This window comes from Lynx canadensis, chromosome B4 (assembly GCF_007474595.2).
Source record: "Lynx canadensis isolate LIC74 chromosome B4, mLynCan4.pri.v2, whole genome shotgun sequence".
NCBI lineage: Eukaryota > Metazoa > Chordata > Mammalia > Carnivora > Felidae > Lynx > Lynx canadensis.
In genome coordinates, this window is record NC_044309.1 from 115,975,236 (window position 1) to 116,000,007 (window position 24,772).

General features: G+C 36.1%; 1 protein-coding gene across 10 annotated transcripts in view; it reads left to right on the forward strand.

The window, feature by feature from the left end:
- Positions 1 to 24,772, forward strand: part of VEZT (vezatin, adherens junctions transmembrane protein) — a 64,463-nt gene that overhangs the window by 28,416 nt on the left and 11,275 nt on the right. For 4 of the 10 annotated variants that reach the window (XM_030323411.1, XM_030323415.1, XM_030323416.1 and 1 more), the window contains 6 exons: positions 6,721 to 6,896; positions 9,336 to 9,611; positions 12,363 to 12,500; positions 17,095 to 17,242; positions 19,068 to 19,399; positions 21,813 to 22,006. In XM_030323411.1, coding sequence (XP_030179271.1) covers positions 6,721 to 6,896; positions 9,336 to 9,611; positions 12,363 to 12,500; positions 17,095 to 17,242; positions 19,068 to 19,399; positions 21,813 to 22,006 — 1,264 coding nt within the window. Of the gene's footprint in view, positions 1 to 1,189; positions 1,229 to 6,720; positions 6,897 to 9,335; positions 9,612 to 12,350; positions 12,501 to 17,094; positions 17,243 to 19,067; positions 19,400 to 21,812; positions 22,007 to 24,772 lie in introns of all 10 variants that reach the window. The other 6 variants (XM_030323408.2, XM_030323412.2, XM_030323409.1 and 3 more) reach the window with 3 other exon arrangements.

The window sequence follows — 24,772 nt, forward strand, 5'->3', positions numbered from 1 at the left end:
TCTGAAAGGAGACTGCCTGCTTCATAAAGTGTTTAAATAAAGTTTGTTTGTATCACCTAAAAAAAAAAAAATTCTTCAATAACTGTGGATCTTGAATTTGGACTTAGTTTAGTATTATTTCATAGCTCTTCTAAGAGGTTATTAGCCATTTAGAATAGAATATTCTAGTTGTTATTGAAACCTTATTTGTTAGATTACTAATTTCCTGCTGCCATCTTCCTCCATTGACAAATAAGGAAGAGAGTGTATCAATTAGTGAGACCTTCTTTTTTTTCATTAGGAGCTTGACTGTATCCTTTTTTTCTTTCCTTTTCTTTTTTTTTTTTTCTTATTGACTGTCTGTATCTTTATCCCATAGTCTATGATTAGAGTTTGGGCAAAATCAAAGTGGTTCCCCCCCTAATTTATTTATCATTAATCTATCATTCCCTGACAACTTAATATGTAAACTTTAGTCTCCCAAGACCAATAATCACAGAATTTCCCAGAGACTTGGAATTGTGACCATTGAGAGTCTCTCTGATTCCTGTGAGGCTTGCTTTTTTTTTTCCTGCTCTCTGCTGTAGTATATCTGGTATTTGACCTGTGACACCCCCCCACCCAAGAGGGAATGCTTCAACTTTGTACATCTTAAGCAAGGCAAAATCCAGGTAGTATAGCTAAAAAATTGAAGTAACGAAGTTCTCATGGTTCTCTTAAGGAGCGATCAAGTATGGGTAGGCAGATTTCAGGATCTTCCGCTGGCCTGTGACCTTAAGATGATAATTATCATTCTTGTAAATTACCATTTGTAAGAAGATGTTTACAAAGTGCTTTCACATTTTGATTTGCTACTTCAAATACTGTAAAGTTTAGTGCATTTTGCCATTTGGAAGTGGTAAGATTTCCAAATGTCTGAGATTCAGATAGTTCAGTTTGGTTTAAGAATACTTAGTGAGTTGTTCAAGAATGTTCAGCTAGAAATTGATAGAGTTAGAATTTGAATTCAGGTCTCCTGTTTCCAAGCCCAGGTTCTTCATTATAACATAGTACCTCACTGGCTTGAGTGTTATTATGCCTTGACTGACTAAAATTACTTTTTTAGCAATCCAAATGGGCAAGTTCTCTGTTCAGGGTTTCATCTTTGTAGGTATGTTGAGAAGGTCAATGAAGTGTCTTGTCACCTACGTAGAATATCATCTCTATCCAGGTGGAGCCATCCTCATTCTTCAGTGATACTAGGATTGTGGTAAGGTATACGGATCCATATACATTTTTCTGTGGTTTAATCATAGTGTGCATAGTCCTGATCTTTTCATTCTTGGTTCTTTGTCACTGGCCACATGTTTCACTGTAAAGTGCCAACTTCTGTATGCATCCCTTTTGTGCCTACATTATAGAGAACTGTAGGAAGTACTTACCAAAGAAATCATTTAATAGTAATGGAACGAGGAATTACCCCGTTGGCTTCTGGCATGAGATGCTTGACTCTTCCCTTTGTCAGACATACTTAAAATTTTATTAGCTATACAGATATTGAACCAGTCCCTTTTTCCTTTTATTAAAATACTGACAGTTGCTCCATGATATCTGAACCTTTTCCTTTTTATTAAAGTACTTCTTAAAGATTTTTAAAAAGTTCATTTATAACAACTATAACGGTAATGGTATTAGTACTTTTGAAGCACTTTTTAGCCTGTAAAGTGCTTTCACACATGTTACCTCATTTGATCCTCATCAGCTCTATGAAACAGAACAATGTATTAAAAAGTATAGAAGATCGTTGAAATATATTGACACATCCATAATTCCCTTCTCCATGCCTAGGGGTAAAAACAGAAATCTGTCTATTCTTTTTTAGCTGTGCTTCTCATACCCTTTCATTCCATACAGGCAGAAATCTTCCTGAGTTACCGTCTCATACATTTTCCTGTTTAGATCCTTAAAATATCACCATTACCCATTGAATCAAGTCCAGTTCATCATGTTAGCATCAAAGAGTCTGCAAAATTTGGCCCCAAACTACCTTTCCAGCCTTACCCACCAATTTGTTCATCACCCAACCCAGTCTTCCTTTTCTTTTATTCCATACCTGTTCTGCATGTCTGTGTTTGTGCTATTATACTATGGTAGAACCCTTTCCGTTTTTCCTCTATTACTGTAGTCTGTTCAGTAAGCAGTCCTAGCTCTTCCGTAAGGCCTTTCCCGCAAACTTCAGTCTATTGGATCTCTTATTTTCTTCAACACTATAGTAACAATTATCGGCTATGTTTTAAGTTTATATATTGTATTATGGTGCTTTTCTTTATTATGTTTTAATTATTTCGTGTGTACTAACAACATTAACAGCTAAGACTTACATAGTACTTAATTTGCACCAGTACTTACTATGCATCAGACACTATATATTGTACAAATATTGACTTATTTAATTTTCATAGTAGGTACTATTGAAGTAGGTACTATTCTTAACCTCATTTTGCAGATGAGGAAACTGGAGCAGAGAAGTTAATAACTTAAGATATGGAACCAGGATATAAACCTAGGTACTAACTAGGTCTCAGCACTCAAACTTGTTAAGGGTGAGCCAAAGTTCACCTAGTGCACTTCCCCACAGCACAGAGCATCCGACCATAAAGATGATAATCTAAAATCTAGTCAATCAGTATTAGTAGCTTTTAAATTTCTTCGCTTGTTTGACACTTGGACCTCGGTCCAAATAAGGCTGTTGTGAGATGTTTCTTAATATAGCAGGTGTCTATTTTCCCACTAGTTTGATTGGCATATTGCAACAGTTTCCCTATTTTCTGCAGTTCTCATTTTTTTTTTAATGTTTATTTTTGAGAGAAAGAGAGACAGAGCACGAGCAGGGGAGGGGCAGAGAGAGAGGGAGACACAGAATCTGAAGAGGCTTCAGGCTCTGAGCTGTCAGCACAGAGCCTGATGTGGGGCTCGAACTCATGAGCCATGAGATCATGGCCTGAGCCAAAGTTAGACACTTAACTGAGCCACCCAGGTGCCCCTGCAGTTCTCATTTTTATAATTAAAGGGTAATATACAATTTTATAATTTATCCTTAAGAAAAAACTTAACTCCTCAGTGTAATCTGATTTAATTTTATAGCTACTGTGATCAGAATATAGTTCAAGTTCTTCCTTTGTAGAGACAGTCTAGTCACTAGATAATACTGCTTTAATTATTTAGAGTGTCTTGGTCCCTTTCAGGTTCATTTGTATTTATAGGTAATTGTAGGTAGTTTGTCACATTCTTGAATCACATATTCCTAAAGCTACTAGTACTGCCTCAAAGCACAATGGTTTTGGGGAAACATTATCCCAGTTTTGCAAACAGTTCTGATGCTAAGGATGGTGTTAAAGAAAGTGTACCTGATTAAGCAGCATATCTGTACGAGGGGCTATGAAGAGGGAAAGCTCCCATTCTGTGTTAATAGCTTTCCCTCTCTTTGTGAGCCTTAGCCTTCCTTTAGTTAGGCTTCTTTAAATTTACCCAAATGTAGGTACATTGAGGTCTCATAAAAGGTAGGATTTAAAGCTTTTATATCAAAAACTTGATTTTTAATACTTAATGTTTTAATATCTCTCTGTGTGTGGAATCCAAATCAGATAATAAGGCCAGTGTGTGAGGATTTATTTCAAAGATTACTTGAAAAGCTGCCATGCTCCTCCTTTTGCCCTCCTTGCTTCCACCCCTTCCCTAACAGTAGTATAAAGTGAATTGTGCTCTTCTCTTTGTGAAAGTGGGGTGGAATGTCAATTAATTGGTTCCTAAGCTTAGAATCATGATTCTAAGAAGAGTGAAGAGACACATGGAAAGATGTGCAGCATCCCTAATCATCAGGGAAATGCAAATCAAAGCCATAATGAGATGTCACCTTACACCTGTCAGAATGGCTGATATCAAAAAGATAAGAAATAATAAATGTTGACAAGGATGTAGAGAAAAAAGAACTTTCAGTACTGTTGGTGGGAATGTAAATTGGTGTAGCCACTGTGAAAAACAATATGAAAGTTCCTCAAAAAATTAAAAACAGAAATACCACACAATCCAGTAGTTTCACTAATGGTTATTTACGCAAAGAAAACAAAAACACTAATTTAAAAAGATAAATGCACCTCTATGTTTATTGCTGCATTATTTACAATAGCCAAGATACGGAAGCAACCTAAGTATCCATCAATAGATGAATGGATAAAGAAGAAATTATAGATATAGATATACATATACATATATATGTATATATATATATATATATATAGAGAGAGAGAGAGAGAGAGAGAGAGAGAGAGAGAGATAATGAATATTACTCAGCCATAAAAAGAAGAATGAGATCTTGCCATGTACAACAACATGGATGGACCTACAGGGTATTATGCTAAATGAAATAAGTCAGACAGAGAAAGATAAGTACCATATGATTTCACTTATATGTGGAATCTGAAAACCAAAAGAAACAAAACAAAAACAGACCCATAAATACAGAGAACAAACATGGTTGCCAGGGGGATGGGGGTTGGAGGGATGGGCAGAATGAGCAAAGGGGAGTGGGAGGTTCAGGCTTCCAGTATGGAATGAGTAAGTCGCAGGGGTGAAAGACACAGCATAGGGAATTCAGTCAATGCTAACTGTAACAACACTGTATGGTGACAGATGGTAGCTGCACTTGTGGTGAGCATGGCATAATGTATGGAGTTGTCAAATCACTGTGTTGTGCACCTGAAACCTAAAGTAGCATTGTATGGTAACTAGAACTAAAAAAAAAAAAAAAAAAAAAAAAAAAAAAAAAACAAGAGAGAAAGAAAGGAAGGAAAAAGAAAAGGAGAGGAAAGAGAAAAAGAAGAGATAAGATACAGTGGTTCAAATATGAAACAAAAGTGATACACAGGCACATGCAAGGTGTGTCAGTAGATGGGGAAAAAAAAAATAATGCCAGGCTAAAGGAAGACCAGCGTTCCAAGATGTTCTTGTTTTATACAACTGAAAATCAATAAAGGGGTGCCTGGCCGGCTTAGTCAGTAGAGCATGTGACTCTTGATCTTGGGGTCATGAGTTCAAGCTCCACGTTGGACATAGAGCTTATCTAAAGAAAGAAAATTAATAAATATATCCATATGGGACTAATATTAAAAATATTCTTCTCCTTCTCTAAAAGGAGTGTATGTGGTGATACATAACCCACAATCGAGGACATGCTCTCATAGTTGGATATATGGATCACTGCATTCCTATTAAGTTCCCATTATGAGGAGCTAGGGCAGGGTAGGCTCTTGTGTGGGAATGATTAACTGGCTAAGAAGAGCAAACCCATTGCCTTCAAACCCTGGACCTAATTGGTGTTACTTTAACTGCTCAAGGCCTTATCCGGTAAAAGTTCTATTTTTCTTAAAATAGGATCATTCTGTTCTTACATGTAATGCATAATAAAACTTCAAATTTTCTCATACAGCAGGCTATATGTAGGGAAGTATAATTGACTACCAAAGACTTAGGATTTGAAATCAGAATTCTAGAAGTTACTTAATCTCTTTGGGCATCAGTTTTCTCCTCTATAGAATGGAGAGGAGGATGAAATGTACATCACAGGGTTACTGTGAAAGTTAACCTATGTACTCTTAACATTGCTACTTCATCTCTCACCCTTTTTGTTTTATTTTGTTTGTTTGTTTGTTTGTTTGTTTGTTTGTTTGAAGTTTATTTAAGTACTCTCTACACTCAACCTGGGGCTTGAACTCACAACCCCAAGATCAAGTCACATGCTCCTCTGACCGGGCCAGCTAGGCACCCCCTCATCTCTCACCTTCTTACCATGCATTGTATGGAAAGCTAAAAGCAGTAACTTGCAGTTCTAGAGAGGCTTTTGCTCTTCCCATCCCCGTCTTCCAACTCTTTCATCTGGTCAGTTCTTGTTCATGCTTTAAGACTCAGCTCAGGCAGGCATCACCTGTTTTCCTTTCTTGGACTTCATTACAACTTTTGGTTCTTCCGTGCCATTTTCATAATCCCAGGTATACCTTATTGCACTTCTTTGCACACTATATTGTAACTGTTTCCTTTTCAGTCCTCTTCATTAAACTGTGAACTCTTTAAGAGTAGAGACCTTGTATGTTTTGTTCATTTTTTGTGCCTTTGGTCTCAAGCATGGTGCCTGGTATATTTAATATTTCTTGATAGATAGATAGAAAGAAAAGAAGAAGGAATAAATGAGCTGGTATATGTGAAAGCATTTTGTAAACTATAAAGTGCTATGCACATATTAGCGAGGTTTTGCATTACATTCCTTAATGTTGTGTTTGTCCATTTTTAGAAGGCCTTGATCCTGCTGATGTAATTCTTACATTTTGGCTATATTGTTACAGTATCCAGGGACAACATCTTATGTTACAGGATTATACTTTCCATGCTCTGTTCCAGCAATTTAATTAATTAGGCTTAACTAGACAGGCTTATTAATATGTAGTTACTACACATTTCTTTATTAAAAATTTATATTTCACATCTGGTGGCTCAATAATGTCCATTGCAATTTTTATTGTTTCACATTTACAGTGAAACTGAAACCCCATATACATAATACTAAAGATAGATTGGACTGTTGTATCTTCTTGGAGGCTATACTGAAAATATATATAGTACCCCTAAATTTTGTTAGTACATTAGGAGCTTAGCATTTCATACAAAATTATGTGTGTATTAATGCCTCTCTTCGGGTTTTTTAATGGCAAGGATATTGGATTCCGACTCGACTCACTACATACCATCCTGCAACAGGAAGTCCTGTTACAAGAGGATGTGGAGCTGATTGAGCTACTTGATCCCAGTATCCTGTCTGCAGGGCAACCTCAACAACAGGAAAATGGACACCTTCCAACGCTTTGCTCCCTGGCAACCCCTAATATTTGGTACTGTCCAGAAAACATCTATCCTTTGCTTTCATATACAGTATTAGCAGAGGAAATCCACTATGCTCTCTATTGTAAATTATAAACATTCCATACATTTTAACATTGTAATTAATGATAACCCAGAAGTTTAAAAAAAAAGTACCTTTCTAAAATAAATACTATTTAAGGTGAAGCTGGAAAAACATCCAATTATTACATATTTTTAATTCAATCTAATTAGTTCTGTGTTTAATAACCCAACAAGCAGGCATAACATGTGCCCCAAGAATCTCTCTTACCCATACACCTATACACATGTGTGCATGCAGTCCTAGCCACTCGCTCTTTTATGTTTCTTTAAAATTAATAGATTATATCATAAACACATTGTAGAGACATCAAAAATAGAATGGGACGTGGAGGTAAACAGTCAATTCTTGCTTTGTTGACTGAGAAGCCGTAGGAAATATAGACTGACAATTCAGTCCTAAAACTTTTCTTGAAGTATTTGGGTCTAATACAGAAGTCCCAGGCCATGAATACCAAAAAGGGACTTTGTATATATATATATATATATATATATATATATATATATATATATATACACACACACATGTATATACATACATATATGTGTATATACGTGATATGTATATACGTGTATATATATATACATACATACATACATACATACGTATACATATACACACACACACACACACACAGAACTGAACTATTAAAGTATGAATTTATTAAGTGAACAAAATCATTGCTTGAACTATTCAAGTTATATAGGTGATTACATAACATTGGCCTCAGTGTTCTGGATGTGTCTTTCTTATAATATTGACAAATGCTTCATACTGTAAGGGATAACAAAGTATGTCTTCCAAATTTGTAGGCACTCAGCATCATCATGGAGTAAAGCATCATCTTATCCTTTACAAATCTAAGAATGCAAGGAGCTGCTAGAAGGAACCAAGGGTTTTAAGAATTTTCTAGCTTTAACTTCTAAGTTTGCTTTAGCCACAGGTGTGATTAAGCAACACTGAGGCCTGTAAATACTTTTAGACTTCATTATTCATGCATGAAAGTATAGGATAAGATTTTGCTTTATGATGTTACCAATATCACCTGAAAGTAAAGGATTCCAAGGGAAATTAGAACAGGTAAATATTTATTAGGAAGCATTCTTACATGTGACTTTCTTTATAATTTGATTATAACTGTCTAAGTATTATTGATGTTTTTTTAGACATCCTAAGAGACATCTCCGTATATTCACCTCTTTCTTATTACATTTTTATCAAAGCCTTCATTGCTTAAAAGACATATTTTAGTCTATATACTTGTAATTTGCCTAGATTTAAAAAGTTTCATATATACTTTTACTTTAGTTAAAGCAGTGAAAAAGTACAAAGTATGTGCATATTATCAGCTGCAGTATGTGTATTCCAGATTTATGATGATGATTATTAGATAACTTGAAACAATTACTCAAGTACATATTATTTCTGATTGGAAAAATGCTTATATTTTCTTGAGATATTTGTTTCTGTGCAAATAATTAAAGTCTGACTTTTGGGAAAAGAACTGATACTATCTTAATATTAAAATGTACTTTAATGTTAAAAATTAGTAACAATTATTTTTACTTTTAAATTTGTAAAATTGGATTTTAGGGGCGCCTGGGTGGCTCAGTCGGTTAAGCGTCCGACTTCAGCTCAGGTCACGATCTCGCGGTCCGTGAGTTCAAGCCCCGCGTCCGGCTCTGGGTTGATGGCTCAGAGCCTGGAGCCTGCTTCCGATTCTGTGTCTCCCTCTCTCTCTGCCCCTCCCCCGTTCATGCTCTGTCTCTCTCTGTCTCAAAAATAAATAAACGTTAAAAAAATTTTTTTAAAAATTGGATTTTAAACTCTGTACTTGGTTTTTAGGTTAGAAGAGTCCATATCTTTTTTTTTTTTTTTTTTTTTTTTTTTTAGTGTTTATTTTTGAGACAGAGACAGCATGAGCAGGGGAGGGGCAGAGAGAGAGGGAGACAGAATCTGAAGCAGGCCCCAGGCTCTGAGCTGTCAGCACAGAGCCCGATGTGGGGCCTGAACTCATGAACCGCAAGATCATGACCTGAGCATAGTCGGACACTTTAACCAACTGAGCCACCCAGGCGCCCCAGAAGAGTCCCTATCTTTAAACAAAAAGTCATTTCAGAGGACACCTGTTTCTTACGTTCTTTACAAACTTATTAGCTTAGATTTTAATACCTAAGACACCGTTGTTAGTTGCTAGATTTTTTAAAAACTATTTCACATTACTTATTTAAATGTTATTTTTTAAAGTCATAGTTTACAAAGAAGCTACTAGCATTTTGTCTATTTTGGTAAACCTGAATTATGGACTAAAGTAACACATCCTTCTCTAATCTGATGGGTATCATGTTTCTTGGTTTCTGTGTTATAGGGATGTCTCAGTGCTGTTTGCCTTCATTAGTTTGCTCATTATGCTTCCCACTTGGTGGATTGTATCTTCCTGGCTGATATGGGGAGTGATCCTGTTTGTTTATCTGATTATAAGAGCTTTGAGATTCTGGAGGACAGCCAAACTACAAGTAACTCTAAAAAAATACATTGGCCGTTTAGAAGATACGGCAACAAATAGCCGAGCTTTTACTAACCTTGTGAGAAAAGCTTTACGTCTCATTCAAGAAACTGAAGTCATTTCCAGAGGATTTACACTGTGAGTTCATATTTCATTTTATTTTTTAAATAATTCTTTTCTACTACATAGTTAAATTAGAATATTTATTACCTATTTTCATTTCTGTGTTGCATTTACAGAAAAAAAGTAAGTTTTTTCTTTAGCACTTATAAAGGTCTGTTAACTGTGAAGGAATGAATACATTATATGCTAGATTTAATATGTAGTATGATTCTGCTTATCTACTTTGAGAAACCAAAGAGCTTAGAGAATCATAATTATTTGTGTTATGTGATTTCTTATGAGTTAATATACAAAAAGAGCCTAATATTGAAGCTGGCATGCAAAATTACCCAACAAATGTTTGTTTCCTTTACTCTCTGCCAGACATTCTCTTTCCTCAGTTTAAATGATAGATGTATCTGACTTGAATTCATTTTGAAAAATGTTGCCATGCATTAATAATATTCTTTAGGTAAATGTTAGCAGATATTATGGCACTGATACTCTCAGTATATCAAACAAATATTCACATTCCCACAGGAACTTAAATACTCTCCACTGTAGTCTAGTCTTAATTAAATATTAAGGTATAGGATATATAGGATATTTATTCTGTTATTAAAAGGATAGTTAATGTTTATTGAGCACGAATTATGGTCCAAATACTCTGCTAGGTAATTCTGTATACAACTAAAAGCATACAATTACATATGGTAGAACAAACGTTCAAGTCCATTCCATCTGACTCTAGAGCTTGTTTCCAGTCTGCTAGGCTGCCTGCTGAACACTAACAAATGACAGTAGTACTGTAGTATGTTTAATCATTTATTTAACTTACATAACCTTTCCAGTCTGTAGGTGGGAGAAAGTAAGTATATGATGAAGAATGATTATTACTCTTAATTACTTATATCTGCAAAATCACGAAAAGGGAGAGCAGAAGAACCTTGGGTAGTAATCTTGTTCTTCACTCTGCTGTGCTCTAGAATAGCACTTAAACTGTCCTGACAGAAAAGCCGTATCTGGAAAATAACAAAACAGTAAAGCGAAAGAATCTCTAGTAGTCACTCATTCTTTACTCTGTTGTGTTTTAGAACAGTGTTTAAACAATCCCAAAACAGGAGAGAGATTTTGTAACTTTTTTTTTCTGCTTCTTTCAAAATGTAATAGTTCTCCGTGTCTCTTAATATTTGTCCTTCTATTATAAAGTCTATTTGTTGATAGAGCATAACAAATATTAAGTTGTTTGAGCATTAGATTTTAAAAGTTGAAAACAATGCTAAGTAATAGCTCCTTTTCATTCTTGATTTGTACAGTATTTCACTGAGCAGACTGGTTAAGCTAAATGGCTATGTGTCCAATTAATGCTTAGGCACATATAGAGGATTCTGTGCTTTTTGTCATTTTCCAACTTACATTAAAAATTATGTCTAGAATTGTCACGAAGAGCTAAAATGGGCCAGCTACACATGACTTACATCCGGGTTATGATTCCTATCCATTGACATGCAGTCAGGCAAAAGAAATGTTGGAAAAAATTGTTTGACTTGTCTCCATCTAACTGGATAATGGACTGAGAAAAATTACGAGTAACAATAAATCTTGAATCATAACTTTTTTAGAAATATGTTCATCTTTAAAACTGATTTATTAGTAAAATGGAGCGCACACAAGAGTTCCATATATTGAAAACATGTGCTGTGTTGTTCTGCCTTAATTTGTCCTCTCTAGCAAAGAATTTAACCATTCTTTGCCTCATTCCCTTATTTTAAATTAAGCCTATCAGTCATTGTCCTCTGTTGTTGTTGTTTTTTATAGATTTTTAATGTCTGAATACATTATGGTTTGGTTAACATTTTAAAAGTTTTGATTTAGATATCTTGTTTTGCAAATTTGTGGTTATATTGTAAGAAATTTATAAATTCCAATATTTTGTATTGCTATTGGGAGAGGTTACTGGTTAGGTGGAAAAACTATTATCCAATAGCTATGTAATATGAAATCATTCTATGTTTCATTTATCAAAGCATGATATATTATACATCATTGTTGCAAATAGGTACTCCCCATTTATCTTTTGGAAAGTACTATGAAATGTGCTTCCTCTTGAATAGTTTGGAGAGTAGCTATGCTACTGCCTAGTAACCCTTCCTTTGCCTTTCTACTTGCATTCCCCTGTTGGCCACTGGTCCTGTTATCTCTCTGCGTCCCCTACTTCATTTTGAGTAGGTAAGTGCCAGTGGCAGCAGGTGGGTAAGTCATTTTACCCTACTTTTATGAATGTACAGAATGTATTTCTATACAGTATTTCATTGTTCTGTACAAGTGACCAAAAATATGAGTGATGAACATATGTAAATGCATATTAAGAATGTAAAAATTTTCATACTTACTGTAGATACAGGTTTTAAAAACTAAATGTAAAGCAGTACCACTTTAGTATATTTTAGCAGGTAGAGTGTCTATATCAAAAAGTTGCAATGTCTTACCTAAGTATTCTACATTTCTACCATATTTTGACTAACATATATTGTTTCCCGTATCAGAAGAAGCCTTTACTCTTTGAGATTTTGATTTTTCATTTGTCTTTTTTTGGAGGGGGGCTATACATGTATCAGGGAAATGGCTATTTATGAGACCTGAGCTGGGATATTTACAGTCTTTTTCTAATAAAAACCATGAAAAAGGTTTTTTTCTAAGTTGAATAGAATTGGGGATTTAGAAAACAAAAACTTTAGGACACCTGTACAGTTGTATCACATTTTACTTTTCAAGTTTGCTTGACAGGGTCAGTGCTGCTTGCCCATTTAATAAAGCTGGACAGCATCCCAGTCAGCATCTCCTCGGTCTTCGGAAAGCTGTCTACAGAACTGTAAGAGCCAACTTTCAAGCAGCAAGGCTCGCTACCCTATATATGCTGAAAAAATATCCTTTTCTGTCTTCATGTAAGAATAAATATGCTTCCAGAGTCCTGAATATATAGATAGTATAGCTGCATCCTGTAAAAGTTAAGTGTGAACTGAGATTGCCTATTTTGGAGCTAATTTCCATCATCACTTCTATTTTAAAACTGGAAATGCAGTCTAGGGGGAATAACAATAACAGACAGGAAAAAAGGTTTTCTGTTCTCGTGTGGCTCAGTTTTAACTGAGGAAAAACTTGAAGGCCCTCCCTCTACTGGTCCAAAGAATAAAGTCAGAAGAACCTGGCTTTGCTAGGTCTGACATTTTTAAGAGTTACTGGACACACAAATTTGCGTCATGACATGGAAATAAACTGGTAACAGGAAATCCTTCCCCTTTGAAGAAACAGAGGCTCTCAAGTCAGATTGGCTAAGTTTAAATTTTGGCTCTATCAATTACTGCCTAGGTGACCTTAAGCAAGTTTCTTAACTTTCTGTACCTTGCGTTATTCATTTTAAAAATGGCAGTAACAACATACTCTTCCTGTGGTTTTGTTGACATCAAATAAGTTAGTGCATATAAAGTGCTTAGACAGTGCCTGGTGTATAATAAACACTCAGACTGCATGACAATAAGTCAGTCACTTACATTTACTAAATCAGGAAATTAGTTCTGTTAATCAGTAAATAAAGGTGTGTAGGATCTTTATTTCAGTTAAGATTCATAGATAAGTTAAATTGTGAGTAAATAGAGTACAAAAATACTTCTTTGTACCCTCAGTATTTGGGGTACTGTAGCATGGATAAATATGCTTTAACGTTTACAGAGTGCTTTATTATGTCTTTGTATATACCTTTCCAGCTAGATCTTATCTCCATTTTATGAAAAAACTAAATAAAATCTCCATTTTGTGTGATTTGCTTGGTGTTACACGACTAGTGAGAGGTGAAGTTGTGTCTTAATAGGACTTATTAAGTGTCCTTAATAGGACTTAAGTCATAAGTCCTATAGGACTTATGACTTAAAACCTTTTCTATGTGTGTGTGCGTATATATATATATATATATATACATACATGTATATATACATATATATATATATATATACATACATGTATATATACATATATATATATATATATATATATATATATATATATATATATACTCTTTTAACTGTATGACTTCTTTGGAAATTAAAAGCATTTTATTTTTAGTCATGAACTTGTCCATTCAATTCCCATGCTGCTTGAATACCCATCTGCTATGTGCTAGACTTTTGAGTATACTCAATAGATTAACTGGAATTCATAATACACTAGAAGTGCCCAGGGTACCTTCCAACATAGTAGGACAATGTACTTGGCCTAAGGGGTCAGAGAATGCTTTCAAGGAGTTGACCTTGAGGATAATAAAAGTCTGTATTCAAGTATAATGAAGCAAAGATAGGGGAAAAAAATAGGGGTATGGTAGTATGGCATGTGAACTTCAAGTAGTTACTCATTCAGCAAGTATTGAGAATAAACTCGGTGCCAAGCAATATGCTAGTCACTAGATATATGATGGTTCACGTAATAGACACGGTCCCTGCCTCAGAATACTTCTAGCTTAGTGAGGGGTGAAGGAGCAGAAAGGGATAACCTAACAGAGGTTGCAAATTCATGAGTTTCCTGTGCCAGTTACTTTTTCTAGGTAATAGAAACCTAGCAGTGGACAAGACAAACAAGATCATTGTACTCATGACTCTTACCTTCTTGTGGATGAGGTAATGAATAAAAAAGTGAGATTTTCACATATCTGTTGTATAAAAACCCAGCAGAATAGGATAGAGTGATTGGTGAGTTACTGCTTTTGATTGGATGATAGGGGAAGGCCTTCCCAAAGAGTTGACATTTAAAATGAGATTTATGGGGTGCCTGGGTGGCTCAGTCGGTTAAGTGTCCGACTCTTAATTTCGGCTCAGGTCATGATCTCACAGTTTTATGGGTTCGAGCCCCACATCAGGCTCTGCGCTGACCATGCAGAGCCTACTTGGGATTCTCTGTCTCCCTCTCTCTCTGCCCCTCCCCCACCCACTCTGTCTCTGTCTCTCTCAAAATAAATAAACACAAAAAAATTAAAATAAATAAATAAAATGAGATTGTAATGAGGAGAAAGATCATGTTCCAGTTTGACGGACCAGTGAATATAAAGATCTTGTGACAGGAGTTATTTTAGCAGGACTGGAGGACAGCAAAAAGGCCATCATGTCTGGAGCACAGTAAATTGGGAGTTGGGGCATTAGGTGACATTCAGAGGTAGGCAGGAACCAGAACATATTTACCACACAAGAAACCTTAAGGAATCAAAATAAAAAAGAATCCACCAACTATTTCTTCAAAAAGAGCAAACAGTATAAACCCTCACATGTCTGGTCAAAGTAAAAAGAGTACAAATATACAAAATTAGTAACAGAGCTATAACCATAGATATGGAAGAAATTAAAATAATTATAAGGAGATTGTATATACAACTTTGTGGCAGCAACTTTTAAAAAAGAAAACACCTGGGAGCACCTGGGTGGCTCAGTGGGTTAAGTTTGACTTCAGCTCAGGTCATGATCTTATGGTTCATGAGTTTGAGTCCCACATGGTGCTCTCTGCTGTCAGCACAGAGCCCACTTCGGATCCTCTGTCCCCCTCGCTCTCTGCCCCTCCCCCATGCATTCTCTCTCTCCCTGTCTCTCTCTTTCTCTCTCTCAAATAAACTTACAAAGAAAGAAAGAAAGAAGGAAGGAAAGAAAGAAAGAAAGAAAGAAAGAAAGAAAGAAAGAAAGAAAGAAAGAAGGAAAACACCTGATTTTATGTAAACAATGGAAAATTTGCAGGTATAGAAAAGTGATAAAGTTCTTGATGCACTACTATGGAATGATATCCAAATTGTTGAAAAAAAGAATGAAGTGCACAGCATTGTTTATGCTACCCTTCGATTGCGCGTAAAAGTGTGTATGTATACACACATACACATATATATGAGACTATTTGTATATATGGGAGATTATAAATACATATGAGGGAATATGTGTATGTGTATATATCCACATACATATTTATATTTGGATTTGCTTTTATGCATGCATAAAGTATCTTGAAAGGTGCACAAGAAGGGGCACCTAGGTATCTCAGCTGGTTAAGTGTCCAACTCTTGGTTTCGGCTCAGATCATGATCTTGTGGTTTGCGAGGTCAAGCCCAGCATCCAGTTCCACGCTGACAGTACAGAGCCCTCTTGGGATTCTCTGTCTCCCCTCTCTCTTTCTGCTCCTCCCCTGCTTGTGCTCTCTTTCGCTCTCTTTCGCTCTCTCTCTCTCTCAAAATAAACTTAAAAAAAAAAAAAGACACACAGGTTATCTTGAGAGATACTAATCACAGTTATCGTCTGTGCCTTTAGCTAGGGGAATGAGGTAGCTAAGGGACAGGGGTAGGAAGCAGTTTTTACGGTGCCCCTTAATACCTTATGAATTTTTTTATACCTTATGAATTTTCAATCCTGTGAATATATTACATGTTTAAAAATTAAATGAATAAAGGAAATTTTAACTACCAGGTTCAGATGGTTTTATATTTTTTTTAAAAAACTATTTCAGACCATAGGAAAGGTTAGGAAGCCTCTACTACCTCATTTTATTTATGAAGATTCTGTAATTGCAATACCAAAACATGTATTATAAAGAATAAAAAACTAGACCAATCTCACAGATGGAGATACAAAATATTTAAGTGAAATATTTATATATTTGCGATAGCACTATATTAAGATATTATATGATCAAATAAGAGTATGCTGGAAATATAAAAATAGTTCAGTATTAGGAATTGTATGGATATATTTAAAAAAAAATTTTTTTTTAATGTTTATTTATTTTTGAGACAGAGAGAGACAGAGCATGAACAGGGGAGGGGCAGAGAGAGAGGGAGACACAGAATCTGAAATGGGCTCCAGGCTCTGAGCTGTCAGCACAGAGCCCGACGCGGGGCTCGAATTCACAGACCATGAGATCATGACCTGAGCCGAAGTCGGACGCTTAACCGACTGAGCCACCCAGGCACCCCAAGGAATTGTATGGATATATTCTTTATAAAAACTGTTGAAGGCGGAAAAAATCACATATTAAGCTGATAGATACCCATGAGGAAGAGAAAGAGGAAACAGGCCAGTAGTCTGAGTGGGACAACCTAGATAGAGCAGGCTTAGTGCTAATGGTGTTCTGCAGCCTGTGCACTGGGAAGAAGAGAAAAGTATGTACTGTAGTGTAGAAAGGGCCTGAGCCACGATACAGCGAAGTACACAATACAGTTTCAAAAGGTACTTGTCAAAAATAACTAAGTTAGCACGTTAGCACTTGTAAAGAGTCGAACTTTTAACTGTTTAGAGATGAAGGTATTTTATTCACATGTATACTAGTAGTAAAATACCTGAGGTTTGTTAATATAGTAGATTTTAAGATTGGTTTCTTTTTTTTTTTAATGGATATTAATCACCTCCAGTCAAAGTTCAGAATAAAGATGAGTAAAGGTAATTTGGGATGATATGACTGTACCCTTTATACTTTAAATGAAAAGGCCTTAACTTAATTTAACCTACCCCCTGAACTCTGAGAGTGACAATGTAACCAACTACATCTGTGTGGTGCCTTTTAAGGAGCTGGGCCTGGGCCTTAGTGAAGAGCAGATTTCAGAAGAGGAAGCACATGACCTTACAGATGGCTTCAGCCTTCCTGCTTTGAAGGTACTCTGCCTGTGGAAAGGGCTGAAGAAAAGACAGTTGCACTCCGATTGTGCCTGTGCTATCTGAATGTAAATGGGACACTGGTCCCTTGCTGAACCATCATCATAATAGCCTTCCTGATGTATGTGATGCTGTCTTTAAAAGTTGAGAGCATCATAAAGATTGAATGAGGAGATCCTTATATTCTGATATCAAAATACTTAAAATTCTTACTGTAAGCATATCTTGCCTTAAATCAGAGTTTATAGATAGTGAGTTTACATTAATAGAAAACCAGCATGAGTGACTTTATGACTACTTGTTTTAACAAACATGGGTAAACAGCATATAAGATCTGTATCTTCCCTTGGAAAATCTACATAAAAGGATATATTTGACTATATAAGAATTAAGCTTCTAAATGAAAAAAATTGCAATGATTTTTAACAAAGGTAGATAGAATTCTTTCTATATAAAGAGCACTAAGTTATGTTAAATCTAGACAAGATAGGTGGTGCATGAACTGGTTTCACAAAGGAAGAACTAGAAGTGGCCAATTCAGTTTCAGAGCGTCTGGATGGCTCAGTCAGTTGGGCGTCTGACTCTTGACTTTGGCTCAGGTCGTGACCGTAGGGTTGCGGGATTTGAGCCCTGTGTCAGGCTCTGCGCTGAGCATGGAGCCTGCTTAAGATTCTCTCTTCTCCCTCTGCCCCTCTCTGCCACTCATACATGCTCTTGCTCGCTCGCTCACTCGCTCTCTCTAAAAAAAAAAAAAAAAATAGCCAATTCAATCTCGTTAGTAATAAGTAGACATTTTGCCAAGGTTATTGAAAGTTGATAATATTCATTATCTGTGAAGATCAGTAGTCACACACTATTAATAAAAGTATAGATTGGCTCACTTTAGCAGTTAATAAATACCAATCTTCGGAAAGATACTGTATTCTTCAGTAATCTTAAGCTTAAAGATAAGTAATCAGAATATACTCAAAGTATGTTCATGATATTACTACAACAGCAAATATTGGAAACAAATTAAAAGCTAAGTAATATGAGATTGGTAAATTCTTTGGGATTAGTAGTCGAAAAATTGTACGATGGAAGAAACAAAATAAAGCAAGTTAGAAAAACAGTGTGTGTGGTAAGATTCCAGTAGTAATTTTATTTTTATTTTTGGCTTTTTGAGAGAGGGATAAAGAGGGCACAAGTGAGCAAGGGGCAGAGAAAAGCGGCAGAGAGAATCCCACAAGGGGCAGGGAGAGAGAAAGAGAAGTGAGGCTCACCTGAAGCGGGGCTTGAGCTCACCCAGTGCAGGCTTCAAACTCAGAAACTGAGATTAATACCTGAGCTGAAGTCAGACGCTTAACCGGCTGAGGTACCCATGCACTCCTATGTTATTTCTTAGCTATTTTCTAAGCCAAAATAATGGTATAATTTTGAATCCTAAACTCTGGATGTATCACTGACTCATTTCTTTGGACTTCTACAGGTCCATTATTCCTACTGTCTTCTTTCCTACTTTGTGTCAAATTTGTAAATAATTCATCAAGGAATATTCATTTACAATAGATGTATCTCATTATCAACACTACTTTTCTGGGTTAGAACTGTTCTAAAATATATACTGGTATTACATGCTATATTGGTATTAGAAGTTCCCACATGCCATGACTACATAATTTGATCAAACATTCTCAGCCAGTCTTGAGGGTTAGTTCAAGCTCAGCCGTATTCATTACTTAGGATAAAGTGAGAAATTTAACCAGAAGTTAAGATAAACAAATTATTGGTTTGTTTTGAATTTTGATCAGTTTTTTTTATTGATGTAGTCCCGTTTTCTTTCTAGGTTTTGTTTCAACTCTGGGTGGCACAGAGTTCAGAGTTCTTCAGACGGTTAGCCCTATTACTTTCTACAGCTAATTCACCTCCTGGGCCCTTACTTACTCCAGCACTTTTGCCTCATTGTATTTTATCTGATGTGACTCAAGGTCTACCTCATGCTCATTCTGCCTGTTTGGAAGAGCTTAAACGCAGCTATGAGTTTTATCGGTACTTTGAAACTCAGCACCAGTCAGTACCACAGCGTTTATCCAAGACTCAGCAGAAGTCAAGAGAACTGAATAACGTTCACACAGCAGTACGCAGCTTTCAGCTCCATCTGAAGGCATTGCTGAATGAGTAAGTTTAGAAGCCAAATAAGAAAATGTCCCCATGTTCAGCAAGCTTCATTCTCCTGCCATTGTGATGATTGGCTTGTGTCCTAACTGGAAGGTAGCAGCAAAATTAAGACATGCAGCATGAAGGATAGTTTATAGCTATGAATGTAGCAGAGAAAGAATGATTTGGGGAGTCATTTGTAGTTTTCACTTTGTCTGATTTCAGCCCAGAACCTAGAAACATAGGACAAAAGCAGGTGTTCATTCTGTTTGAGAGCTGAAATGGAAATGTTTATGAATACTGAGCTTCTTTTAACTCTTTTTAAGTGGGGCTCTTAAACTGGAGCCTGCGGTCTAAGAAAAGTATCTGCCAGCACTGGAACAGTAAGTTTTAAGAGGTATTGTTATATATAGTTGAAGAATAACATATTGCAATTTTTAAAAATAAAGCATATTTGGACATTTTCTACATCAGAGGACCAACTTTTTTGGCCCCAGTTGAATAGTAAAGTGCAGGGTCCATAGTTTATATTTGTTTATCTTCTACTTTGCCTGGTATTATTGGTACTCTGCCTTGGTCAAATGTAGGATCCAGTCACTCCAGTGAAATTTTTCTGTAACGGATACTTGCAGTATAGGGCTGGATCAGATGGATGGTTGGGTTCATGTTGTGTTGGTAATCAGGAAGGTCATAGGAACTTAATGAGTTGATGAGATTGTAGTTGATGTACTCGACCCTGGATACCAGGCAAGAAGTAGAAGGGGAGGGCAGGAGTCCGTTTTGTAAGATCAAAATAGAACAAAACAAGTCAAAAGCATTTGAAGTCTCAGTAAAATCAAAGGGCTAGTTCACTGGAGTGAGGAAGGATATGATGAATAAAAATAGGAAATTAAGGTGAGAGAAACATTTTGAGAAGGTAAGTTTTTATCCATCTATTTACTGTCTGAGCTGGTCTCTAGCTGCTATTCTAAGAAAGCAGATGAATGAATGCTAACCTGACTCAGTCTTATCTCCCACAGGGAGTATGGGAGACAAGGCAATCTCTACTTGAGTGGGCAACAAAGGTCGGGCCTTTGTCAGGAAAAAATTTCAGTGGAAAGGTTGTATTGGGCAAAGCTAGAGTCTCTAAAGAATTAATTTTTGGCAGTAGAATCAGAACTACACAAGACATAATGGAATGCATTAGAGTGAGGGAGGATGGCTCGGGGAAGAAAGGCCGCACTGGATGGACATGAACAAGAGGGGCTTTGTGCCTCGGGCAGAGATTGTGGATTATGCATGGGAAGGATGTCTCCAGCTTAAAAATGAAATATTCTATATATGCTACTATACGTCACCTTTCAAACAGTATACCGGTCACAAACCATCATCTCTGATTTGCTCTATAGCACAGCTACACAAAATTTTTTAGAAGTGTTGTCTGAACACTTCCAAAAACATTTGTTTTGTGTTTCACTCCTCCTCCTCACTTGTCCCCATTGCTTTTCCCAGTTGCTGATACTAGGGCATTAACCCTTTAACTGTTCTCCCTGCCTCCAGAGAGCTCCCTGCCAGATTAATGTTTCTGAGGCATATATTTGCTTTCTCCCTTAAACATCTTCACTGGTTACAGAGTACAAGCAGCAGAGACTGAAGTCTGTGTAAAACATTCTATTGAAAGAATTTGCTATAACTCTATTATAGTCTGCTTTTCAGTCCTTCTCATTCTTTTCCTTCAGTCCAAACAAACTGCATAAATGCCTTTTCCCATATACCATTTAGAATGAACTTTCTCATCTTTTGTACATGTTCACATTTTATCCATCCTTCAATGCTTCCTCAAAAGTACCTTTTCCTTAGCTGTTCCCTGTCTGTACCCATAGCTGGTAGCACCTTCCCCCTCTTCTGAATTCTTATAACACTATCTTTCTGTGGTATTATACTTTGGGGCTTAGCTTCAGCCCATATTTACAGCTAACAGCTGTATAACTCTGGGCAAGTTTCTTTAACTCTCTGGACCTAATTCCTCATCTGTAAAATGGAAATAAAATGTTAGTTATAACTTTTTATGATATTGTATTATATTTCTCTATAATGCATAATTTCCCTGATTTAGCTATTTTTCCTATTAAGTATGAAATGAGGTTAATTTATCATTTCAGCTCATAAAATGCCTCATGTATGTAAAAGAAATATTGTTGAATAAATAGGTGATACTCTTTATAAGCTTTTTACATTATGATAAAATACACGTAACATGAAATGTATTATTTAATCATTTTTAAGTGTACAATTTAGTGGCCTAAAAAAGTAAACATACATTGTTATGCAACCATCACCACTTTCCATCTCCAGAACTTCATCTTTTAAGCTTATTTCTTAAATAAGTCCTGTGAGTTATAAATTTTCCACTTAATATTTTAGAAATCAGTTTCTGTTTTTCTTTATTACTCAGGGTAATAATTCTTGAAGATGAACTTGAAAAGCTTGTTTGTACTAAAGAAACACAAGAACTAGTATCGGAATCTTATCAAATCCTAGAACAGAAGTTGAAGTTGATTCAGCCCCATGTTCAGGCGAGCAACAATTGCTGGGAAGAGGCCATTTCTCAAGTGGACCGACTGCTCCGAAGAAACACAGATAGGAAAGGTACCAGTGAGTGCTTCCTTTCATACACACTTGTCAGACATGCTTACTCCACTCCAGTAGGGTTTTATTAGGTAGATTTCTCATCTCCACGATGAAAGCGACATGACAAAACTTAATTTACTAAAAGAAAGTTGAACTTATACATACAAACTGACACTGAATATATAGTCTGGCTCTTCCTTTGTAAACAATAAATGAATATGTTTTGAAAGTTCTCTGATTCGTAAACCTCCTTTTCAAAAACTTCAGTGAGGGGCACCTGGGTGGCTCAGTTGGTTAAGTGTCTGACTTTGGCTCAGGTCATGATCTTGCGGTCTGTGAGTTTGAGCCCCGTGCTGGCTCAGTGCTGACGAGCCTGCTTCAGATTCTGTGTCTCCCTTTCTCTCTGTGCCTTCCCCACTTGTGCTCTGTCTCTCTCTCTCTGTCAAACATAAATAAACATTAAAAATAATAATAATGGGGGCGCCTGGGTGGCGCAGTCAGTTAAGCGTCCGACTTCAGCCAGGTCACGATCTTGCGGTCCATGAGTTTGAGCCCCGCGTCAGGCTCTGGGCTGATGGCTCGGAGCCTGGAGCCTGTTTCCGATTCTGTGTCTCCCTCTCTCTCTGCCCCTCCCCCGTTCATGCTCTGTCTCTCTCTGTCCCAAAAATAAATAAAAAACGTTGAAAAAAAAATTTTTTTTTAAAAAATAAAAATAATAATAATGAACTTAAATGAAGGAATAGATTTTAATAGGTAGTATTCCATAATTAGAACTTTTAGAAACTCTTTTCCCATTAGTGTAATAATGAGTTTGATAGTTAGGGGCCAGAAGTTGAATCTTGCTTTTAAGATAAAACGCTTCAGCCATTCATAAATGATAAATAAATGCTATAATAGGTGGCACTGCATACTTGTTATTAAGGGTCTAAAATGTATTAAATGCCATTATTTAATGGTAACATTGGAATGCTTTGTATTGCTAGGCAAATGGGCAATCTTGAAATTTTATGCGAAACTGCTTTAATTTGACCCATTTTTACTAATCACTAATTCATTTTAAATATTTGGCATATTAATTTCTGAACTTGTGCTACCAAACAATACCACGCTTATCCCTTGGACCTTTATGATAAAGTTAATCAGATTTATGTATAGAAATTGTATTGCTGGCAAAGATGATTAATGCTCTATCATCCTGTTAGTCATTTTTTTGTTTCCAGCTAGATCTGTAATACTTCAATGTCTTTAAGAAGCTGAATAAGTCTTTACATAGGGAAAGTATTAACTTTATTCAAAGGAAATGTTAACATGCTAATTACTGATACATCACCAATAGATTTCCTTTATATCTAAAATGTAATTGGCAAGTAATTTTTTTCTTCAAAGGGTAAATTTGCCAAGGATTTTTAATATGTGCAAATATTTATGCATGTTAAACTTTCTGATGTGACTTAAGTCTAGAGCTTTTGAGTACATTTTCTTCAAATGGAAACATTCAGAACACCACGGGGTATTAAAAGATACATCCCATTCATCCCTCCCCTTAGCATACTCTGAGATGCTGAATCTTAGTCACTTAAACATAATTGTCAAAACTGTCTCCAAATCATCGGGCAGGGGATAAGTCATTATGTTCTCCATATATGGCTTTTGCTTATAGGTGATAGTGATAAGAATTAAGATACAAGTCATTTTCAAACTTTTCTCCATAAAACGCTTATAGTGGCCATGGCTATACAACTTTGAATAAAATATTTATATGATTTTTTTTAAGAAGCAAGTGATTTATTTAGCTGTTAGCTGTTTTTTTTTAATGTTCATTTGTTTATTTTGAGAGAGAGTGCTCACGCATGCATGCTCATGCAAGCGAGGGAAGGGCAGAGAGAAAGAGAGAGAGAATCCCAAGGAGGCCCCTGCAGAGCCCACCACAGGGCTCAAACTCACAAACCGTGAGATCATGACCTGAGCCAAAATCAAGAGTTGGATGCTCAACCACCTGAGCCACCCAGGTGCCCTAGCTGTTAGCTCTTTTTAAAGTTATTTTAAAACTACAGAAGTATCACCATAGCTCACGGTAGCCTTCATCCATATTCCTCAGTTGTTGACATTCTACCATATTGGCCTTACCTCCTTATGTATCCATGTATAAATTCTTTTGGTAGTATTTTTTTTATTTTTTTTAATGTTTATTTATTTTTGAGAGAGAGTGAGCATGAGCAGGGAGGGGCAGAGAGAGAGGGAGACCCAGAATCTGAAGCAGGCTCCAGACTCTGAGCTGTCAGCACAGAGCCCGACATGGGGCTCGAACTCACAAACTGCGAGATCATGACCTGAGCTGAAGTTGGACGCTTGACCGACTGAGCCACCCAGGTGCCCCTCTTTTGGTAGTATTATTCTGAACCATTTGAGAGTAAGATGCAGACATGAGACCACATTACCCCTAAATCTTCTGTTTGCATTTTTGAAAAATGGACATTCTCCTACATACCCACAATATACCACCAAAATGAAGACATGAGCACTGATATAAATTGCTTTCTAATCCACAGATCCCATTCTAATTTCACTGATTGATACAATAGTAATGTTATATGTCCAGATTACACATGGCATTTAGCTTTTATGCTCTTCATTCACTTTAGCTTTTCTTGTCTTTCATGATAAGTATTTTATTAAAAAAAAATATCCTGAGGTTATATAAATATCCTTTCTTCACCAAATATTTACTCACTATTAAGCATATACAATCTATATGATGCACTAGTATTCCAGATATTTACTCAC